This window comes from Colias croceus, chromosome 6 (genome assembly GCF_905220415.1).
Source record: "Colias croceus chromosome 6, ilColCroc2.1".
In the NCBI taxonomy this organism is placed as follows: Eukaryota; Metazoa; Arthropoda; class Insecta; order Lepidoptera; family Pieridae; genus Colias; species Colias croceus.
Genome location: NC_059542.1, coordinates 31,846 through 51,024, shown reverse-complemented (window position 1 = coordinate 51,024; position 19,179 = coordinate 31,846). Strand labels below are relative to the sequence as shown.

The 19,179-nt window shown below is 38.7% G+C and overlaps 2 protein-coding genes across 2 annotated transcripts; one reads left to right on the top strand and one right to left on the bottom strand.

Annotated features, from left to right (window-relative positions):
* The first annotated feature begins 2,742 nt into the window (after positions 1 to 2,742).
* LOC123692891 (endoplasmin) lies at positions 2,743 to 10,100 on the top strand. The gene is made up of 9 exons (XM_045637739.1): positions 2,743 to 2,993; positions 3,287 to 3,385; positions 5,197 to 5,357; positions 5,442 to 5,896; positions 6,573 to 6,753; positions 7,255 to 7,784; positions 7,908 to 8,076; positions 8,168 to 8,324; positions 9,236 to 10,100. The coding sequence occupies exons 1-9, from the start codon at positions 2,948 to 2,950 to the stop codon at positions 9,790 to 9,792; spliced, it is 2,355 nt and encodes a 784-aa protein (XP_045493695.1). The 5' UTR covers positions 2,743 to 2,947; the 3' UTR covers positions 9,793 to 10,100.
* LOC123692892 lies at positions 3,864 to 5,202 on the bottom strand. Its single transcript, XM_045637741.1, has 3 exons — positions 4,860 to 5,202; positions 4,487 to 4,631; positions 3,864 to 4,127 (listed from the first exon to the last, which is right to left on the bottom strand). Exons 1-3 carry the CDS (start codon positions 5,041 to 5,043, stop codon positions 3,995 to 3,997), a joined length of 462 nt encoding a protein of 153 aa, XP_045493697.1. The 5' UTR covers positions 5,044 to 5,202; the 3' UTR covers positions 3,864 to 3,994.
* Positions 10,101 to 19,179: the final 9,079 nt, after the last annotated feature.

Below are 19,179 nucleotides of genomic sequence, written 5' to 3'. Positions count from 1 at the left end.
CTTTGTCACTTCGGGCGAATTGTCGTTGGCGCGGTCTACAATCATAATTTTGGTCTTAGAACGGTTTATCTTTAACCCAAACGTACGGCATACGCGCTCCATTTTGAGAAGCAATTCCTTCATACGGGTTATTGCTAACTCTATGAATATTTTTTTTTTTCAACACTGAACTTAGCGCAACCTGCTGGTGCGTTTCACGTTCCAATTAAGCATCAGCATAATTCGGCATTGTGCGCCACTGAGTCGCATTATGCTCTGTAATTGGAAAACAGCCACTACTATAAATACTGTAAGTCTAAAGTACCAACCCTAGCGTTATCACCACGTTTCTACTCTGTACAAATGTCTAATGCTAGTGTGAGTGTCCAAAACGATAATTTATTTTGTATGGAGTGTCCGGGGGGCGGGGTGTGCTATTACGGTACAATTTAAGTAGGTACACTATGTTTTTGCATTGAGCTATTATTACTACGTAGAGTAGACACCACGAAGAAAATCTGTGCGTAATGCATATGCGTAACAAAAACAAGATGGAGTAACTTTCTATAGTAATTTTCCGATTTTTAAAAATTCGTAACTCAAAAACTAAAAGTTTCCTCAGTGTGAAATTTCAGAATTAGGTTCCATAGGACAATAGCTAACCACAATAAAATTTACGACTCTCAACTCCACGCCCTATAATGTACAGTTTTACCCTAACGGCTTCCCTTTCAGCACACAAATCTCTATCAGCAGAGACTATTTTATTGTTTCTTACTTTTTAGTGTGTTTTAGTTTTTAAACTTTCTTTTTATTTATTTTATTTGGTGTTTTCTTTAAACCTGCCAGTATATGAAACATAATTTATATAATAACAAAAAGATAACAAATTAACTTAGTTTGTTATATATCAATGGATTCTATTCTATTTCAAAGTGTGTTCATCAAAAGCTCGCAGACGTCTTGTCTTTTCTATAACATCTCCTATAATATGTTGTTCTTAGCCAGTGTGTACATATGCTTAAAAAACAGAAATAAAGACATTCTTCAAGAACTACTCTACTTTTTTAAGATTGATGTAAAAATAGAAGTATTAAAGATCTAAGCACACACAATATAGTGACAGACTTATATACACAGCTTATATATATATAAAAATAGATACACTGTAATAAATTATTATATTCCATATTACTTTGAACTGCAGCAGTTAACTTGGTTCCTTTGAGTTAATTTAAAATAGTATCTATATAATACATAAACAACTATAAAAGGTCAATATTCATTTATTTAACAACACAGCGTCAATATCACTGTTAACTTTGAAAAACCTTCATGCACCAGGAAACTTGATTGATATGATCAATAATAATTTTTGGATTTGTTCACCTAAAGCATTCAGGATGTTCTTTCATTTCTATAGCTATGCCTTTTTCAACAAGTGGGGCTGTAAAGCGATCAAAGGTTTGTCCACAACACACATACACTGGGCGCTGCAGTTTAGTGGCAAGGCGTCGAGCCAGACCCGCGGCACTGCTCTCTTCTCCCAGGAGTGTAGTCACCAGCGAACCGCGCTCCTGCGGCATTCCTAGAGCCATTTCAGTTAGCACTGCCTTGTCACCGCCAACCCACACCAAAAGTGATCCTTCCATGCATAGCACTGCTACTTTACATATAAGTTCGCCGCTCCATACTTCAAAATCATGTACTTTCCATTTGCTTTTACAATACTCAATTTGGTGTTTTGAAGTTGTTATGAGTGGCGATATCGTTTGCATACCTACTGCTTAAAAAAACTTTGTAAATAATACCGTAAAACTATGAAGTATGAGAATTATTATTTATTCAAATTCTATTCCTGTCAGTGTCATGGGCATCTCGATGACATTTAAAGATTCGCAATTCATATTTTTTTAAAGACACGCATACCTACCAATGAAAACTTAGCACCCCATCAATGGAATTTTGGGTCGAAAATAACCTTGATCTATAGGTAATAGGTCTCCGTTAGGTCCTTTAAGGTCCCACAATTTTTTCGTTAGGTCCCCTTTAGTTTTTTTTTAAATATTTTTTTAAATTTTGGGTATTAAAAAAAATACACTTTAGCACCCCATCCATAGAATTTTGGGTCAAAAATGACCTTAATCGATAGGTCTCCGTTAGGTCCTTTAAGGTCCCACAATTTTTTCGTCAGGTCCCCTTTAGTTTTTTTTTAAATATTTTTTTTTTATTTTGGGTATAAAAAAAATAACACTTTAGCACCTCATCCATTGCACAATTGGCGAATTTTATCAAAATCGTATTCTTTACCGTTAGGTCCGTATAGGTCCATCATTGAAATTGTTAAATCATTTATTTTATTAAAAATAGGTGAAAAGGACTATAATTATTATTTTATAATTTTAAAAATTATATAATTTAACAATTTCAATGATGGACCTGACGGTTTAGAATACGATTTTGATAAAATTCGCCAATTTTGCTATGGATGAGGTGCTAAAGTGCAATTTTTTTATACCCAAAATTTAAAAAATTATTAAAAAAAAACTAAACGGGACCTAACGAAAAAATTGTGCCAAAGGGTTAAAGTGTGATACAGATTATAAATGACCAATGAGTCATGACGTTTCCAAGCCGCCCGCGCCATGACCTTTTGACGTTACTACTTTTTATTTCTCTAACCAATCAGGTTGAGACATTTGTATTTCATTCTGTCCTATTCGTTACAATTCTTGTCGTGTTTATGAGCTATTGGTAAATATGAAAAACTTATTCATGTACTATCCAATAAGCTACGAGTTCATCGGATAAAGAAACTGGAAATATAGCATACAAAACGTATAACCAGCGTCAATTTCTGAAGTTTTCGTCGTGTGCGACGTGCGTTCAACGTTTGCGGTGACTGGGTCGCCGGCTTTTATAATTGCATGAAAATTAATAAATAATATTTAGATAGTAAGTTTTTAAAATGAAGTACTTTCTTTTGCTCGCAGTGGGCGTCCTGTTATTAGCAGGTAAGTTATCATCATTTAAAAATTATACAGTTAGAAAATTGTCGACGTTGATCATTATTATAATAGCTACACAAATTTTCTACAGATCTTTGTAGCGATTTGGTTAAATTGATAAGTTTAATGAATAAAGGATCTAAATTAATTGTAACTCTCAGCAATTATTATAATAAACTGATTAAACTTTCACATTTTTGTAAAGATTTAGTTCACTAGAACATTCCTGAATCGTAGGGATGGTTTTATCGTCGTCTAAATTAAATGTGTACAAATACGATGTCTGTCTGTGTGTATAGGATGGTCCCATGGGCAAGAGGATGGTATTGGGGTGGGCACCGTGGAGGAGGTTACTGTCGATGCCGATCTCGGCGCCTCGAGAGAAGGATCCAGAACTGGTTAGTTCTTATTGTTATAACTATAATTTGTATACTTATTATTTATTATATTATATGACTTTCTATACACAACATTACATTCTTTAAAACATACATATAACAATCATTGTTAATATTTATGTATTGTTGGTGAAAAATCATTTAATTTAATTTTATTTTTAATAAAACTTATGAAAAACCGATTGAATGTAGGTCAAAAGTTCCAAAATTTGAAGAAATACCAATTTCGTGATAATTGCTTATCAGGTTTATAGAGTATATCTGTATCTATCAGGATTATAGAGATTTATATAATAACAATATCATAAAATGATATATTGTGGTTTGATAAAACTCAAAAACATTGTTTTAGAAATTAAAATTCTGAAAATGATTGAAGGTTCTTATAGTTGTTGTTTTAGAAATTAAAATTCTGAAAATGATTGAAGGTTCTTATAGTTGTAGCATTCAACTTATAAATTGAGTGCAAAGAAATGATACATTTTTTTTCTCTAAAATCAATCAATAGTTAATAGATGGATAGTATATCATTAAAATAAATCATCAAAAACTTGAATTTAATAGTCAAGATAAGGTTATCCTTATTCAAAAAATGATTTGTATTTTAAGTTAACATCGCTTATAGCTGGCATCTGCAGCCAACACTCTAAGCCTTTCCTTGAGCCAGGCGGAGTCGCAGATGTGATGGTGAAGCCAACTGGACTCATGCCAGCGCCCACCGTGCTCACACCACCACCCGTACCTGCATGAATAGTTCATTGTTATCTCTAAACCAATCCATACTAGCCTTCATTTAGATTACATTTAATGTGTTGTATCAGTATGAGTGTTTTGCAATGGTATCTAAAGCAATTAAAATGTGTAATTACCTAAAAACAAAAAGAATATGAACTACGTACATTCTTGAATTTTTATATTGACTCATTAAACAGTTTAAATAAATATATTGTATTGTATATATGTATGTACATATCTGCTTATCTGTATTATTTCATATACTTAAAAAAAATGGATTGTAAATTTCTTCAAGTTAGTCTCAGTCAGTATGTTATTTATTTTTGTTGCGTTTTGTGTGCAAAAGGAAAAGTAATATGGACAAACTCGTGTGATGAAACATGCGACATGGGGTACTTGTCCCTTGGTCCCAAGCGGAACATGTCGGACACGCGAACGAGCGCGCGCGCCTCCCGCGCCGCGCACTCCTCGCCCTCCGCGCGCCGCTGCAGCTTGCCCGTCACCGTAGCCGCTGAAACGACAATATTATATCCTTTGCCATCGCTCTTTTGTTTTTCAATTATTATTCATAATATGCGGCAATTTTTTTTTTGGTCTCATTATTTGCATTTTTCTTCTTTTAATCCCTTAAATATTATAATTTTTTTTAGTGAAATTTGATTGGTAGGAAAAAATTAATAAAATTAAACAGAACAGACTGACGGTTTCTGAGATATTTCCGTTTAGAAGTTGAACTCACGTAAAGCGAGGGGTTTAACGGCCGAAATGTGAGATCGGCCGAGTTCACGCTGTGCAGCAAACCGCAGCTTGAAAGAGCGCGGGTGCAGCGGGGGCGCGGGGGACGGGGCCGCGCCGTGCACCGCCTCGCTCGCCTCCCTCGACATCGCGACTGACGAGCCCCACGCGACCGACCGACGATACATTGCTTTCGTTTGATCGATAACTTTTTAAGATTAGTCTCCATGACGACATATCTACATTTATGAAAACAAATATTCTTGTATATTATCTTTTTTATTTAAATAAACACATTGCATTGCAATTAAATGAAGTTAAATGTGGATTATTTATTGCAGATGCGGAAGCCGTGCTTCGGGAGGAGGAGGCGATTTCGCCGGACACGCTGAGCGTCGCGCAGCAGAGAGAGATGCGTGAGCGCGCTCAGAACTTCACTTTCCAGACTGAAGTCAACCGTATGATGAAGCTCATCATCAATTCGCTTTATAGAAATAAGGAGGTAATAATCTTTTTACTAAATTATTTTTTCTCAAACCGACGCTTTCCCTCACTGTGCATTCACTCAGTTTATAATATTTTTCAGATTTTCCTGAGAGAATTGATCTCGAACGGCTCGGACGCGTTGGATAAGATCCGTCTTCTGTCGCTGACTAACCGCGACGTGCTGGACGCTACGAACGACCTCAGCATCCGCATCAAGGCGGAGCCCGAGAAGCGCCTGCTGCACATCATAGACACGGGCGTCGGCATGACCAAGAACGACCTCGTGCAGAACCTCGGCACGATCGCCAAGTCCGGCACGGCCGACTTCCTGTCCAAGATGCAGGACAACGAGAAGCAGAGCAACAGCCAGGAGATGAACGACATGATCGGCCAGTTCGGCGTGGGCTTCTACTCGGCGTTCCTGGTGGCGGAGCGCGTGACCGTGGTGTCGAAGCACAACGACGACCGCCAGCACGTGTGGGAGTCCGACGCCAGCGCCTTCAGCGTGGCCGAGGACCCGCGCGGCGACACGCTCAAGCGCGGCACGCACATCACGTACGTTTCTGTTATATGTTAATACTATCTATAATAGAAAACACGTTTGTTTTATTTTTTTCAGTCCGCTAACTGGACGTTCCAACATTTTGTGAAAATAGGTACAATCATAATCTTAATGACATTTAGTTGGACGGCCTACTAGGAGCGAACACAACATGCAAACAATTATAAACCTACACTTGTAACAATAAAAATTGTTGTAGGTATATTCGAAAAAAAAAACACGTCTATTGTATGGGGACCCCCCTAAATATAATATAGTTTGTTATAGCGTTGTTATAGCGGCAAGGGAAATACATCATTTGTGAAAATTTCAGCTTTCTAGCTTACACGGCTTATGACATGAACATTGAACACGCAAGTCACAAATGTGCCACCCCTAAAGCGTTAACATACATTTGCACTCTGTACAAATGTCTAATGCCAGTGCTACTGTCAAAACTATAATTTTGTATGGAGTGACCGGGGTTGCAGAGGCTTAGTAATGCCCGTTTTACCCTTTGGGAACGGGACCCTAATTATGTGTTTTCGCTTGTTCTTTCTTTGCCTTTGCACTCAAAACTGTTTCTGGCTAAGGGAGGCGGCCAAAATCACTTGCCTAAAAGGTATTTGGCCTATTAGTATTCGTTGAGATCGATCGCGTATCGGTAATGTGCAATGGTATAACCGTCAGGCTGCACCTGAAGGAAGAGGCCGCAGACTACCTGCAGCCGGACACCATCCGCGGGCTGGTGAAGAAGTACTCGCAGTTCATCAACTTCCCCATCTACCTGTGGGCCTCGCGCACCGAGACCGTGGAGGAGCCCGAGCCCGAAGCGCCCGCCGACGGAACGGACGCCGATGAAGACGCGCAGGTTCTTATCTTCTAACTTATTCTACTCTGCTTTATAGAATAATCCTATCTTATCCTTCTAATATTATAAATGCGAAAGTTTGTCTCTGTTTATCTCCGATCCATGTATGTATGTTTGTTACTCTTTCACGCAAATTCTACTGAACCGATTACAATTAAATTTAGCACACATATAGAGGGTAACTTGAATTAATGCATGGTTTTATCCCGGAAATCCCACGGGAACGAGAACTATGCGGGTTTTTCTTTGAAAAGGCGGGCGAAGCCGCGGGCGGAAAGCAAGTAGTTAATAAAATTACTGATAATAGAATATAATATAAAAACTCAATTATGAAGGCAAAATATTATGTTAAGTATGTATTTAAGTCTTAACTAACATCAAATAACTATGGAACATACGCATATTACCTTCTCAATCTGCCATTATCATTTCGTCGCATGTCACGTAGGGCGGCTACTATTTTAGTGATAAATACTAACTCATTCATATATTCACGTGCAGGTGGAAGACGCCACCGAGGAGAAGAGCGAGCCCAAGAAGACGGAGAAGACGGTGTGGGACTGGGAGCTCATGAACGACAACAAGCCCATCTGGACGCGCAAGCCGGCCGAGGTCGCGGAGGACGAGTACGCGCAGTTCTACAAGAGCCTGACCAAGGACTCGGCCGCGCCGCTGGCCCGCGCGCACTTCGTGGCGGAGGGCGAGGTGACCTTCCGCGCGCTGCTGTTCGTGCCGCGCGCGCAGCCCGCCGACTCCTTCAACCGCTACGGCACCAAGACCGACCACATCAAGCTCTACGTGCGCCGCGTCTTCATCACGGACGAGTTCAACGAGCTCATGCCCAACTACCTGGCCTTCATCCAGGGCATCGTCGACTCGGACGACCTGCCGCTCAACGTGTCGCGCGAGACGCTGCAGCAGCACAAGCTCGTCAAGATCATCAAGAAGAAGCTCGTGCGCAAGGCGCTCGACATGCTCAAGAAGATCCCCGACGACGAGTACGAGCACTTCTGGAAGGAGTACTCGACCAAGTGAGTGCCGCCGACCGGCCCGAAAATTATTCACTTCTCGCGTTCGAATTTCCGGTTTTTATTCCTGAATCTTTAATCGTCCCATAAAAATCGCATATTAACATGAAACTTGTCGGGCGACAGCGTGAAGCTGGGCGTGATCGAGGACCCGTCGAACCGGTCGCGGCTGGCCAAGCTGCTGCGCTTCCACACGTCGGGCGGCGCCGAGCAGACCTTCCTGGCCGACTACGTGGCGCGCATGAAGCCCGGCCAGAAGCACATCTACTACATCGCCGGCGCCAGCCGCGCGGAGGTGCGTGCGGTGTGCGTGCGGTGTGTGTGCGGTGCGTGTGCGGTGCGTGTGTTGGGCAGTCGAGCAGTTGTGAGACGTGCGTTGTGTGCAGGTGGAGAAGTCCCCGTTCGCCGAGCGGCTGGTGCGGCGCGGCTACGAGGTGCTGTACCTGACGGAGGCCGTGGACGAGTACTGCCTCTCGTCGCTGCCCGAGTTCGACGGACACAAGTTCCAGAACATCGCCAAGGAGATCTTCGACCTGGAGGAGGGTGAGTTCTCTTCCGCGACGCCCGTCCGACGCGTCCTATATTACCGATTTGTCTAAGGCGAGCGAAAATAAGTTTTGTATCCGTCTCTTTTATTAATTTAGTTTTTTGGAAGAAATCGTTACGAGTGCCGGAGTCGATTTTGCTTAGATATACCGAAAACTATAATATTCACTCGTATCGTTCACTCACAATCGACACTAATTCTCTATCCTACAAATTATTGTTCTCTCACATGTGGAGTGGAGTCATTTTAATAGGCAAAATTTGACATCTATCAGTTTTATGTATATAGAGACGTGACCTGCATAAAAACGTCGATCAATCGATACGCATTTGAAACATATGTCAATTTTAAAAATCATCAGGCAAATCCCTGTCCCAGTAAAATATTTTCTTTCGTAAAATTAAGGAGCAAAATAAGAAAGGTATCTACATAGTTGAAAAAAATTACATTTGTTAAGGTAAAGTACACCTTAACAAATGTAATTTTTTTAGGTAATTAATATAAAAATAAATAAAATTATGTTTTATTATAATCACAATGCATTTATTAATATATGGTGATATTTATTCACAAGTAATCATTGAATTGGATTTAAGATATCAGCTTTCGATTTTTAGAGTAAGATCTCTAGTATTTAAAAAGAAAAAAGGTTAGCTGACGCAACATCGTAACAACGTCAGTCGTTTAAATCAGAAATCATTCATTATGTTTAGAATGGTTTATTAGTTAAATCAAATCTTCATGGTCATCATTATTGTTGAAAAGTTCAGCAAGCGAACGACTGACGAAACGAAATAATGCATTATTTATTTCGTCGAACTGTCCAATGTCGCCTATCGAAATGACTCCACTATATCAGTCGATCGGACGCGTTCGACACGTACAGTAACCGAGTCGGTCGCGGCAGGTGAGGCGCAGAAGGAGCAGCTGGAGGCGGCGCGCGCGCAGTTCGAGCCGCTCACCAAGTGGCTGGGCGACAAGCTGGGCGCCTACATCACGCGCGCGGCCGTGTCGCGGCGCCTGGCCCGCTCGCCCGCCGCGCTGGCCGCCACGGCCTTCGGCTGGACCGGCAACATGGAGCGCCTGGCGCTCTCCAACGCGCACCAGAAGGCCGACGACGCGCAGCGCAAGCACCACCTGGCGCAGAAGAAGCTGCTGGAGATCAACCCGCGCCACCCCGTGGTGCGCGAGCTGCTGCGCCGCGTGCAGGACGACCCCGACGACCCGCTGGCGCTGCACTCGGCGCGCACGCTGCTGCGCACGGCCGCGCTGCGCTCGGGCTACCTGCTGCAGGAGGGGCAGGCCGTCGAGTTCGCCGACTCCATCGACAGCATGCTGCAGCGCGCGCTGGGCCTGCCGCCCGACGCGCAGCCCGACGACGAGCCCGAGCCCGAGCCCGAGCCGAGCGCCGAGCGGGACGACGAGCAGGAGGCCGAGCGGGACGGCGACCGCGACGAGCTGTGAGCCTCTCTAGTGCATCCCTTGTCTGAATAATAATATTATGTACAAATAGTGACGCACGATTTCGACGAATCGAACGGTGATACACCTCAAGAGACGGCCCCTCTGAACTTTACAATATTCAATTCAAACTGCATTATTTTATATGTCGATCACGTATGTTTTAGTTTCGCCGAGTGTTTGAGATGAAGGATGTACGTCCGTTTACGACTTTATTAATTATGTCGCTGTGAAGACTGCATTTTTTTTTTGTATTAGTGTGCACGAGTTGAGAAACTTGTGAAGTGTAAATAAATTATTATAATTTATTATTAGTTTGTTTTATTTGACTACCGAAAAGTTGAGGGAGGGAGAAAAAAAACATGAAAGGGAAAATAGACTTAGGTCTAATCACTGTTGGTGGAATTGACTACATAAAACAACCATGAAATCTTAATTAACATAATTATTATAGATATTTTACACTATAGAGGACAGTCTTTTTATAACTCAAGAACATCTGAACTGATTTATTTGGATATACAGGGTGTCCCACTATTGGTATACTAAGCGCGAAGGGACTTGTAGTTTTGCATACACTGATCACGTAAAAAATACCTAAGAGGCTGACAAGACCCAATTTTGTTACCAGTAACAGTGATTGCGCTCTCGTTTACTCCCATACAATTGGACAGTGTGCGAGACCGAGAGCGCAATCACTGTCACTGGGCGGGGCCAGGGTCGTAGAAGAAAATAATAAGAAAATATGTGATTTAAGGAAAAGTGTGGGTCACATGAGAAATATTACTAATAGAGGTACAGGTATGAATATGTTGACTTCGTGTTTTAAATTGCAGACCCGTACGTCAAAAAAATAAAGACATAGAATCATTTAATGGAGATTTTAAGACCAATCTTTACAATTATTTTTTATCGAGCCGATTTCGTCGATTATGTATCGAGTCCGTCCACGGTCTTCGAAATATGATGAATATTAACATATATTTTTTTTGATGGGCTAGATAAATATCTTTTCTTAAAAAAAACTGCTCAAATAACTTCAATTTTAACAAAATTGGGTCTTGTCAACCCCTTAAACAACAAAATTACATCAAAAAATTTTCGCTAAATTTTTCCTGAAAATCCATGTTTTCTTCTCTAGCTTCGCTCAGCCAGCATATACCGCTTCGATAATGTGAGCATTTTGTCCATGAAAACATAATCTTAAACGATAGCTCCAAGAAGCTTATATCTATAAATATATATATAAATAAATAAATAAATAAATCTAATACACTGGAGATTGCACTATGACCATTGACTTGTCACAAGAAAATATAACCTTGAATGACGTCAGTGTCGTTTTTTGTCTCTTTCTGTGGGTGACCACACTGGTTTGTATATTCAGGATTTTTCGAAATAGAAAAAACTAAAAATCATGGTCTATAAATAATAACGACATATATTTTTAACAGCATTAATTATCAGATGCTGTTTACCAAATTGTAAGCTACTCAGATCTTCTTTTTAAACGCGTTGCTTCGACGGGTCAATTTCAAGCCAAAATCATCAAAGACAAGTGATAACTGCGTTAAAAACAACCGACTTCAAACTTGCACTTGCAAAATTTACAAATACCTACAGACAAAAATGCTCATAAAATAAAAACTACTGGGCCTATCCGAATAAAATTTTTATGGGACCAATTCGACACCATCCCGCATCGAACAAAAAAAGAATCACGCAAATCGGTTCAGAAACCTCGGAGTAATCGGTGTACATACATAAAAAAAAAAAATACCGGCCGAATTTATAACCTCCTCCTTTTTTTTGAAGTCGGTTAAAAAACTGTTTATAATAAACGCCTTGCACAAATTTCAGCTAACTTCACAAAGTTTATTTTTCAAAAGGTACATATTTTTTTCTGGGTCGTAATCCTCAGTAATTTTACCCTTGATGGGCACATATATTTCTTTTTATTTTACTTTTTGGAAAGCTGAAATACCTAAAACAAAAAATATGAGGTAAGTTAAAAAAGTATAAATTTCAATGTAAAAACGAACAATCTTATAACTACATGTGAGTGCAATACCGATGTCGAGTGTTGTTTCATTACTAGTAAAAATCTTGAAAATGGTGTTCTAAATTTCATCATAATATTGTTATTATGTGTCTTTCTAAAACACACAGCGTTGGATGAAGAAAGCAGTCTATGAATCCTATATATCTCTATGCAAATTGGGTCACCTTACCAAATATCGATGGATCTTTCACCTCACTAGCAAGAGCGCGTCCCTAGTATGGCATCTGTCATCATCGCCTTTGACGCGCTGTCATCTTCCAAGCTCCATAGCGTTTATGAATTCGTGCGCAATAACATCGCCACAGAGAACATCGCGCAGAATATAATTCTCGAATTCGAATATATATAATTATAATTCTCGAATATTAAGTGTGATAAAACACACACGCGTTAAATTTTAGTGTTTTTCTAGTGAAAAACGGAATTAGTTCCAATACGAAACACAAAAGACCACGTTGTCGGAAGGAAATTCGAAAACCGGTGCTTTGGTATGTATAATAGTGGCGGGAACTCTTTTTCGTCCTCGGAGGACGAGAGAAGTAATGGTTCGTCACTGCCCAAGAGACCGGGAGACGAGAAATTCCGTAAGTACAATCAAACTTGTCAGAACATGTCCGGACTCGTGCATAGATTTTCATCCAGCACGTGGCATACATTTCACAGTATTTGACACAAATACATCAATATTTAGATGTAGGTAATTAATAAAACACAATGCATGCCTATAATGAGATCACTACATTATCATCGGGTTTCTTTATCATACACAGGCACATTGGTTACTGTGTCAAGTATTGCTTTTAACCAGACTTGTGAAATAGCGTTAGGCTACCTAGGTAGAAGGTTCTTAGGTATAAGGAATCCACCGTGATCCCCTCTGGCTAACGAGCCCCAGCACTCAGCAGGTAGTGAGGCATCTCAATCACTTAGACCATTCAATTGTAACTACCTCAACAAAAGTGAGTACCTACTACTTAGTGCCCACTGACTACATAAATAATTCAAGACAATTAAGATGTACTTAGATTTTAGATAGTTAGTTACAAAACCTGTCTATCACAATATTCTAAAGAGAAGAAATTGTTAATTAACTATTTTAATATTATTTCAATATTGATACATGTCACATATAGATTTTACATTACTTATTATAGGATATGATATAGAGTGTATAATATGAGCAACAGTCTCACACAATATTCAGTAAGAGCTACTTATTACTGCAAGTTGAGATTACCTAATTTATCTTATGGTAAATAATTCTTAACATAAGGAGCTTATTTTCATAGCCAATTGATACCAGAATAAGCTTTGATTCTATGGGTACTTATTTGAATAGTAGTGAAAAATCATAAGAAATAGACATTGCAGATTATAAGAGGTAGATATGTTTATATACATTATCATCATCAAGGACCCATATTTACTGTATCCCCGAACAGTTGAATGAGATCATTCTTGGTTATAATGTTACTGATGATAATGTTGTTTATCTAGTTCCTTTCTTACTTAAGTGAAAGAGCTTGCCTTAAAATTAACACTCAGGTGTGATAACAATTCTATAATATCAACAGTAAAGTAACCAAAATCTTTGTATTTTTTATTTGTATCTTCTACAAAAATATGTACTGAAAATATGTACAAGGCGTCCTTAGCCATGATTAGCTTAGTATGGTTATGCTGAAAGAACTGTGTCCAGAAAGACCCAGAAAAATATATGCCATACTTACATTCAGATATGCTTCTGGCAATAAGAGCTGATGGCTCCGCCAGGTTGATATTCAACCTGAGACACCTAAACACCTAGGTATTAACCAGGTAATTTTGATACAGATCACAGATTATAACGGTAATTAAACATTTTATCATTTTACAAAGCCAGGATTGTCTTGTAAAATTAGACATCATTGGTAACAGTAATGAGATTCTCACAAGGTCAGGATTGGCTTGTACAATCAGGCATCATTGGCCTATTTTCTGCCTGCATATGGCAGCCATTTCAAATGGTCGCGGAGACCCTACAGGCTGGAGGTGCCCTCCTTCTGTTTTATTTAAGCTATTAAGTTTTGGTCTATTGAGACCGTTGCAAAATTAACTTCACAGGTCTTGTAGACTGTGAGGATTTTGGAAAAGCTTAATTGGCACTACAGCCACATAAAGTGCCTTCTGATTTAGTTGGACAATTATCTTTTGGGTCTACCATGACTAATCCAATTTAACTTCACAGGTCGCGGAGACCATGGAGGTTTTGGTAAAGCCTGATTGGCAGGACTATTCCAATTCAACTTCACAGGTCGCGGAGACCATGGGGGTTTTGGTAAAGCCTGATTGACAAGACTATTCCAATTCAACTTCACAGGTCGCGGAGACCATGGAGATATTGGTAGAGCTTGATTGGCACTCCAATCACAAAAAGGGCCACAGCCCTCTGATTTAGTTAAACTATCAGGATTATTCTAATAATTTAACTTCACAGGTCTCGGAGACCATGGAGATTTTAGTAAAGCCACAGAATGAGCTACAGCCTTCTAGTTAGACAATTATCTTTTCGTCTACAAGGATTGTTCCAATTAACTCTACAGGTCCCGGAGACCATAGAGATTTTGGGAAGGCAGGTTTGGCACATCAATTACAAAGTGTACATTGTAAGCCTGGATACTTGTGCCTCATGTGTAATACTATAGAAATGTCTGTGTTATTGCCAGTCCCAAAAGCCTCAAAGATAGAGCATACTGTGGTAGTCATTAAAAGGACCATGTCTTGCACTAAATAAGAGTTGCAGACAGTTCTAGACATCTAACACTGAGAGGACTGTACAGTTGTCGCCTCCAGGTATTTCTCTAGAGTTTCGCGCACAGCAGACCAAGAGAGAAAGGCTTTCCCTCTACATGCTATACAAGACTTAAGAGTTGTGGAAAAGAAACATAGACAGAAATGTAATAGTATTTGTAAAAGAACAAGTTTCTCACTTCCTAACTACAGATACCGCGGATGCGGGCTGAGTAGGACATCTGAACAGTACTTACCTGTCAGAGAAATGAAGAGGGAAGCAGGGGACTTGGCATTAGAACTTCTGACTTAGATGTCGTGTACCAGATATGCAATAAAAGTGCTTCTGAGTAAATTGCAAGGGGGGCACATCCTGTAGCCCAAGCTATCAATCAGACTTTGGTCGCCCACATACAAAGGTTGCTGACTCTCTTAGCTCTTACAACTGAGTAACTGTACCTAGCCGAAAAGTTGAGAATAACTCTTGGCACGCTTCCAGGACGCCTAAGTGGCCTTTGATTTAGATTGCCTCTCAAGAAATCAACCTGTACCGGAGTGGCTTCTCCTACCTTGTACAACAGGAAATATAATATTTCGGAAGCTCCTGATATGGACCATTTCGCTACCCAAAGGAATGCTTTAGTGCCAAGGCATATTTGCCAAAGCCTGCTCCGAATTTTGCGACATCTGCAGTCGTTGATGGAGCTGACGCCTAGACTGAATATTCCCTTTCAAGGGTAATCCTCCAAGTGCACTAGCGCACCTCGCACCCCGGGACCGGGGCAGATACATAGCACCCAAGGGTGGCTTATGGTTGATATAATAAATAATAATAATATACGGGCATTTCTCCGCAACTCAATGTCAAGCGCCTAAAGATGGCTTATGGTTATTGACTATTATGGTTATATATGGTTATTGACCCGGAAGTCATGAGCACTCAGACCATTGGTGAATGGCCTTACGGCCTTATGGCCCCCCAACTGCTCAGTCAGAAAAAGGGGGGGGGGGAGGGGAGAAAACAGCCCATTGTAAAGCAAAGGAGAAAGAGCAGTTAAGTAGTGGTGCCCCTCCACAGTGCCAACATATGACCCTCCAAGCAGGAGGTGACTTTCATAATGCAATGCTAAAAAAAAAAAAAAAAAAAAAAAAGAATGCATGTAATCTAGTACACAGGGATTCTATTTAATTGGCTTAAGTCTATCATAAGCAAGCTCAACCTGTTCATGACATGAACATGACTTCTGAAAACCTCAAAATACAGTTTTTTATCACAGCAAGATAAGATTATAACCTGACCAGAATTTGGATACTAAATGGATACAACAACACATTATCCATCAGGTGGTCGGTTGTGAGGAAACTCAGACACATAGATATGCCCAGTGACCCATGTGGAAAGGTTGGTTCAAGTAACAAAGGACTGATTTTCAATCTTAAAAGTAGATAATTGATTCTTATCTAAATTATATAAAGGGGCGGACCCTTTAACCTTGCAACACAAACCTTTATCTCTGGCTAGTTAAGGTCCCTCCAGATCTTAAAGACAGTAAACATAGCAGCCCTGTCCAGCAGTGGCTTCAAGAATGTGGTAAGGGCACCAACCCGTGGAGGCAGTGGAAGGACCATACAGTCAATTATAAAAGTTTTACTGTCAATCAGTCAATTTAGCCAGTGCCAGTGAGTCTGGTTTACTTTAAGGTAACCTGAAACTGTTTAATTTATTATTTAATTCAGTGTAATTAATTTAAGATCATAGTAATGATCAATGTGTAACAAACATGCTTAATGCTTAAGGTACAGTTGTGTTAACATTGCTTATTATAGTTATTTTATATACAGATGTTATTTACTGTAGTATTTAGCCTTAGAGGCTCCATTGTTTATCCTTGGTGACATTGATCTTCCTTTGAGTTATAATTTTTAAAATTTTATTTTTATGTTATTATTTGAACTTTGATTTGTATCAAAGATATAGAGAAATAATTAAGCAGTTCTTAGGTTCTAAGACTTAGTTCATTAGTATTGGCTTATTGAGAAGATTATCTGAGGAGAATAATTTAAAATTTAGAGGATACCTATATGGTTAGTTTTTACAATATGAAAGAAAAACAATTTTTGTTGTTATTACATAACCCCCTTGTATTGTTTTTAGAATTTAAAATATAACTTTATTTTACAATACAACAGGTTCATTTAACATTCTGTAAGGAATGAAATTTAAGTTGTTAATACAGCACTTAGGTATTACAATATTAACAAGATAATTTATTTTCAACATAGCGTTTGTATGTCTTTCTTCACCAGCAGATATCAAACACATCTTCATCCAACGCTGTGTGTTTTAGAAAGACACATAATATTGATGTTTTGCATTAAAACAAAACATGTATTATGTGTCGAATAAAACACACAGCGTTGCAGTTTACTGCTTGCTGATGAAGATGCTATGGAGCTTGGAAGATGACAGCGCGTCAAAGGCGATGATGACAGATGCCATACTAGGGACGCGCTCTTGCTAGTGAGGTGAAAGATCCATCGATATTTGGTAAGGTGACCCAATTTGCATAGAGATATATAGGATTCATAGACTGCTTTCTTCATCCAACGCTGTGTGTTTTATTCGACACATAATACATGTTTTGTTTTAATGCAAAACATCAATATTACAATATATTCTCTTCACTATCCATAAAAACTCATCATGTTGTCATCATGGTCTTAGATTACAAAATAAAGTACAGATGGAGCATGACAAAGAAAATACGAAATCAAAAACAAATACGTCGCTGCACCAGTGCTATAGCGCATATAGTGTCATGAAATATGTCAAAAAGGGTTTGCAATTTTAGTAAAAAAATGCTGTCTTGTGATAATAAAACGCTGTAAAATTTGTTCCCGAAAACAAAAAAAAGATGAAACATCGTTTCACAGGTTTTCTGTAGATTATTTGGCTGATTTATTTCTATAAACGAATAATAATTTTACAGATATGAAGGAATACAAAACTTCAACGTATGTTGCCAGTATTTTGAAAATGAATTTGCCATTTTTATTGGTAAAACGGTAAAATGGTTAAAAGATCTTCAGGGTAATGCTGTTGGATTTTTCGATCGTGAATGTGATTATTTGTATAGTGCACTAAAGGTTCATGATCATTATTAGATTATTTTAATAAGCATAATACATTATTTTGTTACTTTTATAAAGCTTAAAAACGTCATAGTCATTTTCGCTAGTGATTTAATTTATGTGAACTCCATGATGAAGTTAAAATGTCCCGTATTCTCGACTGAAAACTACCGATATTCGCATTCATATATTTGAAAAATAAAAAATAATTTAATTATTATAGTTAATATTGAAACTTATTTTTATGTGATTTATTTAATTAAAAATTGAATATATTTATTTTGTCCTTATAATATAACTTTAGTAGGCAGGTTCTTTATATAATAAAAGAATTTTTACAACATTATAAAAAAAAATATCATAAACCCGAAATTATATTAAAATAAAAATTAAAACTTGACTGCTCATTTATGTGTATAGCCTACGTCAATATCGCCACTAACATAATAATTCAGATGATTGCAATGAAACCTCACATCTCAAAATCGGTCCAACGGTTTATACTGCAGTGCGTGTCAAAGAAATATTATACATACATACATACATAAACTCGAAAAACATAACCCTCTTTTTTCCGTAGTCGGGGAAACATTTGGGAAATTTTTCAATATCCGGTAACATTACACGCACACAGAAGCACCGTGTACGTACAGTGCAGCGGCGAAATGACAGCACACATAGCTTTATTGAAAATGACGATAAATCATTCGGTTTAGTTCGGCAACGCTCCATCTGTCTTTTATTTTGTAATCTAAGATCATGGTTACCTTACTTGTTAATTTTGTTTATTGAAAACTTGTTGAAAAATGATAAAGTATTAGGAAAATAACAAATTTAACATGACTGCTTTCTAAAATGATGCAAAATTTTACAATTTTTGCCATTGAAATGATTCTAAACAGGTAAATGCAGGAGTATTGAGGAATATTGTAAATAACGTAAATATACACTTGCCCTTAGATTACAAAATAAAAGACAGATGGAGCGTTGCCGAACTAAACCGAATGATTTATCGTCATTTTCAATAAAGCTATGTGTGCTGTCATTTCGCCGCTGCACTGTACGTACACGGTGCTTCTGTGTGCGTGTAATGTTACCGGATATTGAAAAATTTCCCAAATTTTTCCCCGACTACGGAAAAAAGAGGGTTATGTTTTTCGAGTTTATGTATGTATGTATTTGTTTGTGTATGTATATGTATGTATTTCTTTGACACGCCCTGCAGTATAAACCGTTGGACCGATTTTGAGATGTGAGGTTTCATTGCAATCATCTGAATTATTATGTTAGTTGCGGTAGTGACGTAGGCTAAATACATAAATTAGCAGTCAAGTTTTAATTTTTATTTTAAAATAATTTCGGGTTTATGATATTTTTTTTTTATAATAATATTGTAAAAATTCTTTTATTATATAAAGTACCTGCCT

What these genes read in the sequence shown, in the direction of transcription:
- LOC123692892 (XM_045637741.1), bottom strand. Translation starts at nt 5,043, where the DNA reads ATGTATCGTCGGTCGGTCGCGTGGGGCTCGTCAGTCGCGATGTCGAGG. An exon ending in CGTTAAACCCCTCGCTTTAC is followed by an intron (nt 4,632 to 4,859) that starts GTGAGTTCAACT and finishes TTGTCGTTTCAG; the next exon opens with CGGCTACGGTGACGGGCAAG. An exon ending in TCGCATGTTTCATCACACGA is followed by an intron (nt 4,128 to 4,486) that starts GTTTGTCCATAT and finishes CTATTCATGCAG; the next exon opens with GTACGGGTGGTGGTGTGAGC.
- LOC123692891 (XM_045637739.1), top strand. Translation starts at nt 2,948, where the DNA reads ATGAAGTACTTTCTTTTGCTCGCAGTGGGCGTCCTGTTATTAGCAG. An exon ending in GAGAGAAGGATCCAGAACTG is followed by an intron (nt 3,386 to 5,196) that starts GTTAGTTCTTAT and finishes TATTTATTGCAG; the next exon opens with ATGCGGAAGCCGTGCTTCGG. An exon ending in CGCTTTATAGAAATAAGGAG is followed by an intron (nt 5,358 to 5,441) that starts GTAATAATCTTT and finishes AATATTTTTCAG; the next exon opens with ATTTTCCTGAGAGAATTGAT.